Genomic DNA, 11,998 nt, shown 5'->3' on the forward strand with positions numbered 1-11,998 from the left:
TCCTAATGTCCAGTCTAAATCTGCTCTCTGCTAGCTTGTGGCCATTATTTCTTGTGACCCCCAGAGGCACCTTGGTGAGTAGAGCCTCACCAATTCCCTTCTGCACCCCCATGATGAATTTACAGGCAGCCACAAGGTCGCCTCTCAACCTTCTCTTGCAGAGGCTGAAGAGGTCCAGGTGCCCTAGTCTCTCCTCATATGGTTAAGGGCTTGCAGGCCAAGCCCTTAACCACATGAGTGGCCCTCCTCTGGACCCTCTCCAAGTTATCCAAATCCCTCTTGAAGTGCGGTGCCCAAAACTGCACACAGTATTCCAACTGTGGTCTGACCAGTGCCCGATAGAGGGGAAGTATCACCTCCTTGGTTCTGTTTATCATGCATCAGCAGATGCATGGCAAAGTGCAGTTAGCTTTGCTGATGACTTCGTCACACTGCCGACTCATGTTCATCCTGGAGTCCACTAGGACTCCAAGATCGCTTTCTGCTTCCATGCTGCCGAGCAGGTCATTCCCTAGGCAGTAGGTGTGCTGGACATTTTTCCTCCCTAGGTGCAGCACTTTGCATTTCTCCTTGTTAAATTGCATTCTATTGTTTTCTGCCCACTTGTCCAACCTGTCCAGGTATGCCTGTAGTTGTGGACACACCGGAGGGCAGAGAACTTCTCCCCAGTTTTGCATCATCTGCAAGCTTGGACAGAGTACACTTCACTCCTTTCCTCCAAGTCACTGATGAAAACGTTGAAAAGTATCTGATACAAGGACCGAGCCCCACAGGACCCCACTGCCCACACCCTTCCAGGTTGATACCGACCCATCCACCACTGCTCTCTGGGTATGACCCTCTAGCCAATTTACCACCCACCAGACTGAGTAACCATCCAAGTCACAGCCTCTTAATTTGTTCACCAGTATGGGATGGGATACAGTATCGAAGGCTTTCCTGAAGCAGAAGTAAACGATGTCTACCCCTACTCCTGCGTCCAGGTATTTTGTAACCTGGTCATAAAAAGAAACCAGATTAGTCAGGCATGATCTACCTGCTACAAACCTGTGCTGGTTTCCCCTCAACGTAATTTTTCCAGCTGGCCTCTCACATACATGAGCCTTAATAATCTTTTCAAAGACTTTGCCAAGGATGAAGGTGAGACTGACTGGCCTACAGTTGCCTGGATCCTCCTTCCCTCCCTTCTTGAAAATAGGGACCACACTGGTCCTTTTCCAGTCCTCCGGGACCTGGCCTGTGCACCACGAGTGCTCAGATTGTTACCTGAGATTAAAAATTTTTTCCACTCCCCAAATTTAGGGACACTGCTGTAAGAGTCAAGATACAGGACTTCAGAAAAAACATAGCTGGTTATTAATACGATGCGTCTATTGTCTACGATTAGCCAACACAGATATAAGCCAGAAAGTTAGAGAAATATAGTAATGACAATAAGAGCCAATGAAATAAAAATATTTTAGTAGTCAAATGTACTTTACTCCATCTTCTAAATCCTGCCTATAATCCCTGTGGGGAAGGGGGAGGAAAGCGCTCTACCAGAAGCAACAACACATCTGTAGAGATTGGGCACTTCCAGCAGGGCTTTTGGCACTTTTAGCCAAAGCTGGTTCAATCAGCTATTATATAAACGTGCCAAAAATCCCACACTAAAAAGTGCCCCATCTCTACAGACAGTGGGAAAGCCAGGTGCAACTAACACACTTCCTCTTCTGGGCATGCGCTGGGCTCAGCACAGGAAAGCGCCAAATTTAAAGAAAAGCACCATCCCCTTCCCCCTCCCCCATGTCTGCAGGCAGCCAAGAATTGCAGCTCTAAAATCTATAAGCAGTTCATGTTGGGCCTGTAATTCACATGAATACAAGTGCAGTAATTTGAAAAAAATCCAGACTAGTTCAGTAATCACAACAGCTTTTCTAGAAATATGAAGTCAGCTTGATCAAATATTAATATTATTTTAATAATTAAACACTTTGTTAGTATGTAAATATTTAAGCCATACTTGCAAGCAGTAAAAAACAAAACAGAAAACCAACCACCCACTTACCAAAGCTATTCTTTTAAATATAAAAATAAAGACTATGGTATATACTAAGCAGGAGCTGTTAAATAGACAAAAAACCTGCCAAAGTAGTGTCTACTACTGGTTAATTTGTAAAGATACTATATACAGTATCCAGTGACTAAACCTAAATGAAGAAAACAAAGCCAAGGCTCAGGGAAACTGGAAACACACTTATATAAACAGCTGGCAGAGAGGCATGATGGCTGAAAGGGGTGGCTTTTCCTAAGCTACAGCCTACTGTGCCACACACTAGCATAAGCTTTTGCAAGCTATATTTATGGTAGTTCTGGAGTGATACTATAGCATGATGGTCCAGGAAACTTGAGAAGCAATGATTTTTGTGGGTCATGCCTCTCTGAATAAGTTAGTTTGTACCAGCAGTGGTCAACCTGCAACACAAGTGCCACGCAGCAGACCAGGGAGGACACAGGAAGCACAGTGCAGGGAGCTGAAAGCAGAACAGCAGATCAGGCAAGGTTAGAGGGATCAGTGTAGCACTAAGGGCTTAATTTGTGGCACCCCTACTAATCTATAAGACACTATGTTGCCCTGCCTTCTGCAGCAATTACAGATGATAGTCATCTGTTGATGATACAGTAAACACTTCCCAGGTGAACTAGCTACCCAAGAAACTGTACCACAGTACTGTAAATAGAGATTCCCAGAGTAGTTTTAAATGGCAGCCCTTCTAATCCTAGACAAAGAACTGCTGGCACTGTCTTAATATTGAAAAAAGTGCCTAAAGAATTATAACAACATGCATTTGTGTGAAGGAAAAAAAGAATAGGGTACATATAGGTGAAGACAAGCCAATACAATGAAGAATTCTGAAGCAAGTTTTCAATTTTTGAGCTATTCCTTAAAAAAAAAAAAAAAAAAAAAAAAAAAAAGTATTAAATGAAATTATTTTTTTCTGAAGGACAAGGATCATGTCAAATCAGGACAAAGATAAAGCATCCCACCTTTTTTTTTTTTTTTAAAAGACATTTTGATTACGTTGTCATGATTCCTATGACAGCAACTGATCAACATGCAGTTTGATTCTGTAATTCACATAAAAAAAATATAAGATGAAGGACCCCTACCAAAAGTGTCTCTTTCTGTGATTTGCATATAGTTCCCCCCTCCCAAATATAATTTTTACTAGTGTTCTGTCCTAGAAAGAAGTTAAATATTGTTTGTGTCTTGAGTTTGTATAAGTTTATTTTCCTTCAGTAAAATTTTACTAGCATTTGAGTATTCATATGACCAGTATTTCATAAAAACAGGGCAGTCAAGTCTGTCCTACAGTTGTACTATTTTACTGTACATGTAATATCTTTTATAAAAGACATGCCCTCATTTTGAAGTTGTTCTTGCATTTATGATTTCCTAATTGCTGACCTTAAATTTTCAGTACCCAACCTGCCACAGAAATTGTGTACCCTGAATTTGCTATCAACATGGATTAGGGAGCACTAGAAGTTTACAGTACCAATACAGAGCCAAGAGTGAAATACACAATTCAACAGCAGGAACTGCTGGATCTATTTTCATAGGTAAAAAGGAGACTAAACCTGAGCATATACTCTTCAGTAGGAAACCCGCCCCCCCCTTCACAACAATCACAAAAGAGCACTGCAAAGAATGAAATTTAATACAGCTGCTTGAAAGTGCACACAGAACCAGTAAAACAACAAGAATGCAAACCAAAAGCAAGCACTACATTTATCTTTGGCCATCATTTCCTTTAGAGTAATTTGCTAACTTCAGCTGAATGTTCATTGCCCAGGTATTCCTTTCTGATCCAATGTAAGAATGATCCTTAGCATCCAAAGACCTCTATTATGCCAGAAAGATAATATTTAGTCTTAAATTGCTACTTCTGTTAAGGACAGAACTGTTGAGTTGGCAGGAAACAGGAAGAATAATGTTTCCATAAGCAGCCTTATACATGCTTTATGTCATTGCTTAAACAAAACATTGTAAGAGGAGCTTACTAAAGCATTGACAACAATTAGTATTAAAGAACAGACTAAACTACAAAATGTTTAATCAAGTCAAATAGTAATTATGGTACAAAGGTGAGAGGACTGCATCTGTCCTTGAATCACCAAGACCCTTTAGATTTTGGAAATGTTCACATACACATTTATAATAAACCAAATAAAAGCTCCTGCAAACAATCATTTAAGTTTTAACTATACCACACCTGGGTAGGCTTAGTTAAAATGTAGTGTACAACCATAAATTGAAATTTTAGAGACTGAAGATATTAAAAGCAGGCTTTTAAATAACAAAACAAAACACTATTAAACATTTAAATAGTACTTTTACTACCTTTATACAACTCAGAACTTTCCCAGCACTTTACTAATCTCACTTGCTAGTACATCTTACACCTTAGAACTATTATTAAAAAGCAAGATACTTTTTTGCTTTTTTTAAATCTTGTGTAATTCAATGTGGGAGAAACTAGCCTTTTTGTAATATTACGCAACACAGTTGCTACCTTGCACATCAAGCATACAAATCTCTAAACAAGCTAAGAGGAAATTAAACCTAAACTTATCACGCAAGTTAATAAATGGCTCTCAAAATAAATATAAAACAATATGAAGACTGAAACATACTACTCACTCAGGTCATAGGCTGCAAAAATACCAGAGATCTTTACTAGAACAGTACAAGGTAAAGGGAGATGATTAGCTCAGTAAAAGGCTGAATGTTGCAGCCCAATGTTAAATGACAAGTGAAAAAAATCATGGTAAGACAATGCAAGTCTAAATACGCTCATTATACTGAATCCAGGTGTTCAGTAAATATAAAGTAAAAGCAAAGAAACTCTAAAGAAACAGTTGAAGCTGACAACTGCTGGAGACTAAGCAAAGTAAGACAACAGCTGCAGAACCAAATTACTATTCTTTCTGTAAATGTATGGTCACCCCCCCCCACCCCCAAATTTGGTGATTCAGAGTATCACAGCCCTTGTTTCCTGACAAGACAAGACAAGTCAAGAGGTGATGTTTCTGATGGATTCAAGGAAAAAGAAGTGAGAAGTGCAAGACAAAAAAAAGGAGAGATACTAAAAAGACTCATGGAGGAATCCAGAGAGAAAGATGAACAGACTGAAAGGAAATGTCAATGATGCAATTATGCCGATTTTCAGGATAATCAAGAATTGCCATAGATTACCTCCAGAAATCTTTCAGTGAACACAAGCAAGGAAGACCAGATGGTACGTCTGGTCATCTTGCCAAGAAGCCTGGAAATATGAAGAAAAAAAGGCATTTCAATACTACTGAAGTGATCTGTTCCTTAGCAGTTTATGAGCACAAAGTGGCTACTCTGTTGCCACTTCAAAAATTAGAATCAAAACGGTCAGTTTTAAAAACTATTGGTTTTACAGACAAGGACCCTGGTCAACTCCATCGACTTCCTCTACAAGACCGAGAACAGCACCCAACACAGGCATGGGCAAACTGGGCAGCACCCTGGGGCCCAGACAGAGAGGGGGTTGAATATGGGGTGGGGGGAGGAGTATTATCATCTTCATCTCTGGCATAAGGGGGTCCGATACTAAAAGTTCATCCAGAGCAACCAGAAGTCTAGGTATGGTGCCGACTGAAAATGCTGCTAGTGTCTGTGGCTTAGTTCTCCATCTTCAGCAGTGCAACAATACTTTCTTCTCCTTTATCCTGTCATTTAAAACATAAGCCACCCAGGAACAAACTGTCTTACTGAATGTTTTTGCCCCACACCTAGAAGCATACAACTACAATCTAGACTAAAGTAGAGTCCACAGGTGAAGGTAGATAGGTAGTCCACAGGTGTAGGTAGTAGTTATTGACTTCTTTTAGTAAAACCAAGATGCACAGGGCTGGAAGTTATAATAGACTGCTAAGTATACCAACTCTGTTGAGTTTTACTGGTTTCACAGAAAAGCTTCTCACAAAGACCTACTATTGTAACTAAGAGAGAGAAACAACACTAAGTTAACCAATTTATTCTCTTTTTTAAAAGAACATTGCTGTGTGTCAAAGTAAGCCAATGAAGTTCTACTCTGGCGTGGCTACAGAGAGATTTCCTGTTAAGTCTGGATAATTACAGCCTTGCAACTTCCTTTCAAGCTATCCATCCACGTTCTCCTGTAAGAAGCACCAGTCCATTATCCATAAGCCAACAGTTATTATACCAGGCTTGTTCAAGGACCCAACCCTAAATGTGTTTTACATCAAAGCTTTTAACTAGAATTGGAAAATACACTCTTGATTCTTCTCAGTCCTGGCAAGAGGGAAGATTTTGACTTGACAGAGTTTTCAGCAAGCTCTACTTGGCATTATCTGTTTTATTTCCCATTTTTGAAAATGACCCATCAGTGTCCTGCACCACTGTAAACTACTTCACCCAGAATTATCTGAAGATGACTTTAAGTTCTGGCAGGAGATTTTTCAGCACCAATTAGATTCAAACAGAACTTCAAGCATTTATTGTTCTCAGAACAAAGAGTACTGATTACAGAAAACAAAGCATTAAACAAAAAGGAAGAGGTCACCCCCAAGACATTTACAGGTCAAATTTGCATAAATCAATGCAGAAAAGCAAAGCCTTTTTTCTACAGATGAGAACTTAGAACTAGCAAAAAAAGCTCAGTGAAACCAGGTTCCGTGTTAAAGGAGTATTAAGAACTGTAGTTTGAGAGGTTGAAAAGCATTAAGCACGGAAGCCTAGTTTCAACGTCAGCATCTAAATTAGTAAATAAAATGGGAAAAAAACCCAGTGACAGATGAAGAGGAAGGGCAGGCCACTTCAGCAAGGTAACAAAAAAAGGCAGCTTGGCTAGAACAAAGTCCATGTCCAAGCTATAAACTTTGATCTTTCACTCCCTCTCCTCTTCCAAGCAACAAAGTGACTAAGAGCTTTGTAATAGGCAAGGCAGCACACTGTTTTGCAGGAGACTAGGGTTTTCATCTTACAGGCCAGGAAGTACTTCCTGCATTTGATGATTACATGGCTAATGGGTGGCTGAGGAAGATGAGTTGTAGAGGGAAGAGATGCAAACAAAGAAGGTGAATTATCAGTTCTGAGGCTCCATAATACCGTAACTCATGAAGAGAGCAGTGGTAAAAAACAGGAGAGGCTATCCATCCAGGAAGTCTTTTTGGATGCTGATAATTTATGGAAGTAAGGTGACACTATGCAGTGGTAAATAAATACTGAGAATGCAACCATTCAAAATCTACAGACAGAATAGCCATTTCATTTTTGGGCCTGTCCATTCTGAAAGCTTACAGGTTATGGAATCCATACAATCACCAAAATGTATTCTAGATTTCTATAATCTCCCATTTTAGAAGGGAACTGGGAATCTTACCACTGGAGTGCAGGAAAGCATTGCAAAGTTTACATCACCAACCTGCCTAGGACATGTTCTGCTTCTTACCAATAGCAGGTTTCAATTTTCATTTAAATCAACCTGATAATAAAGAGTAGCTAAGAAGATTTCTGACTTGGTAAGTAGATGTACTGCACCTGCCTCCACCAAGCTGGTGTCAGGACTACCATGACTCACAGGCTACATAAAAAATCCTTATCACCTGATGGTTGGAAGGCATAGCTTGAGTGTAGGAGAATTGAGAAGGTAATTTTGTATGGGGAACAAAGGTGTAGAGACCTTACTCAGATGGACCTAAAAAGCTATGCAACCTTAAGGGACAGAAAAAGAGAGAACACATTTCCCCAACATAAAACTTTGTGCCACCTTCTTAATGTTATCATAAGAGCACTTCCACTAGAGCTGCTCTTGCATATAGGCTTGCTGAAGACCAGATTAAAAGTGATATAGCTACAGTCTAAAATAAGCAAGTAGCAATAAGTTTGACATTAAATTATTTTTTGTCTGTCTATCTGCTCCAAAGAAAAAAAATCCACAACACAGAAGCAGAAACTTGAGCAATTCACAAGCCAAACGAGGCAGCAGAAATCTAATTCTTGCAACAGCAAAGTGGCTTCAGTACAGTGGGAGCATAAAGAAAAGCTCTTTCAACCTTCTAGCAGCTTGAGGCAAGCTTGTGTTTGGTAGTTCAAAATATATCAAACATCTAGGCAATGATCTGTATGAAGGATGATGCTCTTGTACCCCTCAACACAACACTTGTGCAAACTCCAAAGTCAGATAGCATCTGATGATGGCAACACCTTACAAAATTTTATGCCTCTCTAAACCACTTGGTCTCCAGCATGCCACACTGTCCTGCTTTCTGCCTGACATCACGCTAACACAGCTAACCACCTCTCCCCTTTAACAACAACTGTTTATAGTGCACAAGTGTCCCTGGACATCCCTGGTTAGGTCCACCATCCTCTCTTGCATTAGCCCCTGAAGGGTGGCAGTCTGGTTACTTCAGCAAACCCTATAGAGAGCATGCTGGAGGGCAAGGCAATTCAAGTGGTGCACAGACTTTAGCAGGGCTAGTTTGAGTTTGCTCCTCATGTCCCCTTTCATTGTGCAACTGGCAGTAGGCCCTGTGGAAGATGCTCCGTCCCCACCCCCAGCCTTCTAGTTATTTAATTCAGGAACACTGCGATTTCTTAAGTAGGGCAGTACAACATGGTGTATCCTGTATATGGGTCGAGGTTACTCACAATTTAAGCATTTAATGGATGAAGTCAGGTTGGGTAGGAAAAGATTCAGGGGTTGCAATGAAGGATATATGGGATGCCACCTTCATTTTTTTTTAAATCATTATTTATTTATTTTGTTTACTCACAGCCTTAGCAAGGGAGACCCATGCAGGAAGAAAAAGGAAGGACCTTGTAGGAGGTCCCTGTGTGGGCCTCGAGTCTCCCCACGGAGCAGCTGACATCTTCCTGAGCTACTCAGAAATCAAAACATCTCAAGTGCTCCTCTTGTGCATTCCCCTTCCTCCGATTCAAAAGCCATTAGATGTAAACCTTCCTGAGAGATGCCTGGCTATATATACAACTCGCGTCTCCCAGGAACCCCCTTCCCTGCTTTCTGCCATGCTGATGGTCTCACAACTCACTGCAAGCGTGCGCTGGAGAAGGACCCGGGGCCCCAACTACCAGAGGGAGCTCATACAACACACAGCGAAAGGAAGGCAGGTCTGGTCCACACAATATCTCGTCTTTAATCAACCAAGCAATGGGTGGGTACACCCACTCGGCCCCAGCCTCCCCAAATCCGCAAGGACGGCCTATCTGAATAAATTTGATACTGCCTTCACAAGAAATAAGAGAGACGGAAGGGGGGAGGGGGAGGTCCCAGTACCTCAAGTACCCTTGCCCGAGCCACAACCCCAGGGGCAGGAAGCAATGAAGCGAAGTAGCGGCCGGCCGGCGAGACTGGACTTGGCTGCCTCCCCCCATCCTCTCCCTACCAGAGGAACGGGATGTCACACGCTTGCTCGCTCATCCCCTCAGAGGGGCTGTGCAGGCAGAGAAGAGTCATGTCACACGCTCGTCTCCCCCACGCCCCTCCCCGCACATCAAGCCGTGCCACGCACACTCCCCTCACCGGAGGGGCTGCACAGGCAGAGAAAAGCGGGTCCATTTCATCAATATTATATTGATATTGATATTTTTTAAGGGTCCAACGCAACCTCAGCAGATAATCCATGCCGACCCGACCCCGACCAGGGGCTGGTGTCTAGTCTCTTCTTAAACACCGCCCCCCCACCCAAAGCTATACGGGGCACGAGGGGGAAGACACCAGGTAAACCTCCCGCCACCTCCCCGAGCCGTGAGGGACGGGCCAGGAGGGCGCGGGGGCCCGAGACTCACAGTCCAGGTGCTTCTTCTTGGGCCCCATGACCTCGTGGGTCGTGGCCTTGCAGACGGTCTTGGAGACGGCCGAGCCGGTCCCGCTGTGCTGGGGCCCCGGGAGTGCCGCCCGGCCCCGCCCCCTCGCGTGGCGTCTTCGTTGCTTCCCCCCCCCACCGCGCGCGGGGAGAGTGACGTAAGGGGGCTTACGCGGGGCTTCCCTCTGGCGCCGTGGGGGAGGGGTTGCTCCTTGCGCTGCAACCTGAGTCGGGTGTGCACGTGTGTGTGGCTGTGTAGCACTAGTGGGCCGAAGTCCCCTTCAGGTGCAAATCTGCCCCGCCTCGCAATTGACCCCAGGTGCAAATCTGCTCCGCCTCGCCTCTGACTACGTCTACGGTCTGGGCTCTGCTTTAGAGCCAGGAGGTAATGGGGGATTACCTGGTTTTTCTTTGATGAGGAAAAAAAATACAATCCACAATTTTCGGATTAAAAAAAAAAAGGGAGCCCCAAATCCACTTTTTTTCTGTGAGCAAAATGAAATACTGTTAATCTCTCTAATCTAGCTATCTAATCCATCTATGTAATATATCTAATCTATGTAATCTGATCTAGGCAATCTAATCTGTCAATCTAATCTAATATATGAATCCAATCTATTAATTTAATCTAGCTAATCTATTTATCTATCTAACCTATTAATCTAATCTATCAATTTAATCTATTATTCTAGTCTATTAATCTAATCCATTAATCTAACCTAATCTATTAATCTAATATCTATATAATCCAATGTATTAATCTAATCTATCCCTCTAATCTATCTATCTAATCTATTAATATAATCTATCTATCTAGATAGATTGGTCTATCTATCTAGATTAGATAGATTCATCTGTTTTATCTATTTTATCTACCTATCTAATCTATAGATAGATGGATAGATTAATGGTGTTTCATTTTAATCATAGAACTCATTTTAATCATGGAAACGTGGATGTGCGGTTACTTTTTTAAATCTGCAAATTGGGGGTTGTTTTGTTTTTTTTAGTCAGAGAAATCTGTGGAGATAATTTTACTCAGAACTTTTTTGTGGGTGGTTTTTGGATGAATTAAAATTAAAAAAGTGATTTCAGCCACCCCCAATCTAGAAATCCTCAATGCACTGAACTCCTGAGAGGGCTGTGATGTTCCCCTTTCGTCCTGTTTTCTACAACAAACACTGGGATTCACATGAAGCACTTTGATCCTTCATTGACTTAATTTTTATTATTTATATTAAAACGCTTAAAAACCCTGAAGCAAAACCCTTGTATTCTATCACTGTAATGCCTTCCTTCAGCCTTTTTTTTCTTTCTCCTGCTCTTCCCCTTCCTCCTCCCCCTCTGATTTACTTTTTGTCTTTCTAATTTTTATCTGTGTACATTTTCACTGACATCCTGCCACACTTTTAACTTCTCTCATTTCTTGGCGTCTCAGAGCAGCAGAGACTCCCCATGCCTGAAGAAGGGTGGCTGCCCCCAAAAGCTTGCCAAGAACTTTTTTCTAACTACTCAGTTGGTCAATAAAAGACATCACATCTAACCAAAGAACCTTGCCTGCCTTAAGCAAAACAAAGCACTTCAGGCTGGATAAAGTAATTTCTTTGACCCCCAAATAACTTGTATGTTTTTAACTTTAAATGTTGTCAAAAAATTCCCCAACATTTGCATGTTGGTCAGTCTGAAACAATACTTTTTGTAAAATTTTTCAGAACACTTTGTTAACCAGAACAAATCAATCATTTTGCATAGTTCTACTGAGGACTCCAGTGTTCATTCTCTAGCTTTATTGTTGACTGCTTGGGATTTTGTACAAGTTACCTAGTCTTACTCTATTTGCAAAAAAAAAAAAGCTACAATGCTGCCCTGTGTCCATCTTCTTAAGTATCCATATGACCTAGATCTACAGAACAAGAACTTATTGCTCTGGTGGTTATTTTTTTGGTCCAGCAAACTGACACACAAATGAATCCATGGGCATCCAACTCTGCAGTATTTCAGACTTCAGGTTAATATATGCCCCTGTCCAATCTCCAAGAAGCTAAAGCACAGGTTGGAAATACTAAACCTATGGGAATATGGTGGGCAAAAGTTTGCCTGCTTCCAGAACTGCTCCCTGAATGATGCCTCTGAG

At 41.7% G+C, this 11,998-nt stretch overlaps 1 protein-coding gene across 26 annotated transcripts in view; it reads right to left on the reverse strand.

The window, feature by feature from the left end:
• Positions 1–9,953, reverse strand: part of PICALM (phosphatidylinositol binding clathrin assembly protein) — a 100,805-nt gene extending 90,852 nt beyond the window's left edge. For 7 of the 26 annotated variants that reach the window (XM_006037200.2, XM_006037199.2, XM_006037198.2 and 4 more), the window contains exon 1: positions 9,848–9,953. In XM_006037200.2, coding sequence (XP_006037262.1) covers positions 9,848–9,875 — 28 coding nt within the window. In that variant the 5' untranslated portion in view covers positions 9,876–9,953. The remainder of the gene's footprint in view (positions 1–9,847) is intronic. The other 19 variants (XM_025193623.1, XM_025193626.1, XM_025193620.1 and 16 more) reach the window with 13 other exon arrangements.
• Between the last annotated feature and the right edge of the window lie 2,045 nt (positions 9,954–11,998).

The sequence above is a fragment of the Alligator sinensis genome, unplaced genomic scaffold (genome assembly GCF_000455745.1).
Source record: "Alligator sinensis unplaced genomic scaffold, ASM45574v1 scaffold523_1, whole genome shotgun sequence".
Taxonomy (NCBI): Eukaryota; Metazoa; Chordata; order Crocodylia; family Alligatoridae; genus Alligator; species Alligator sinensis.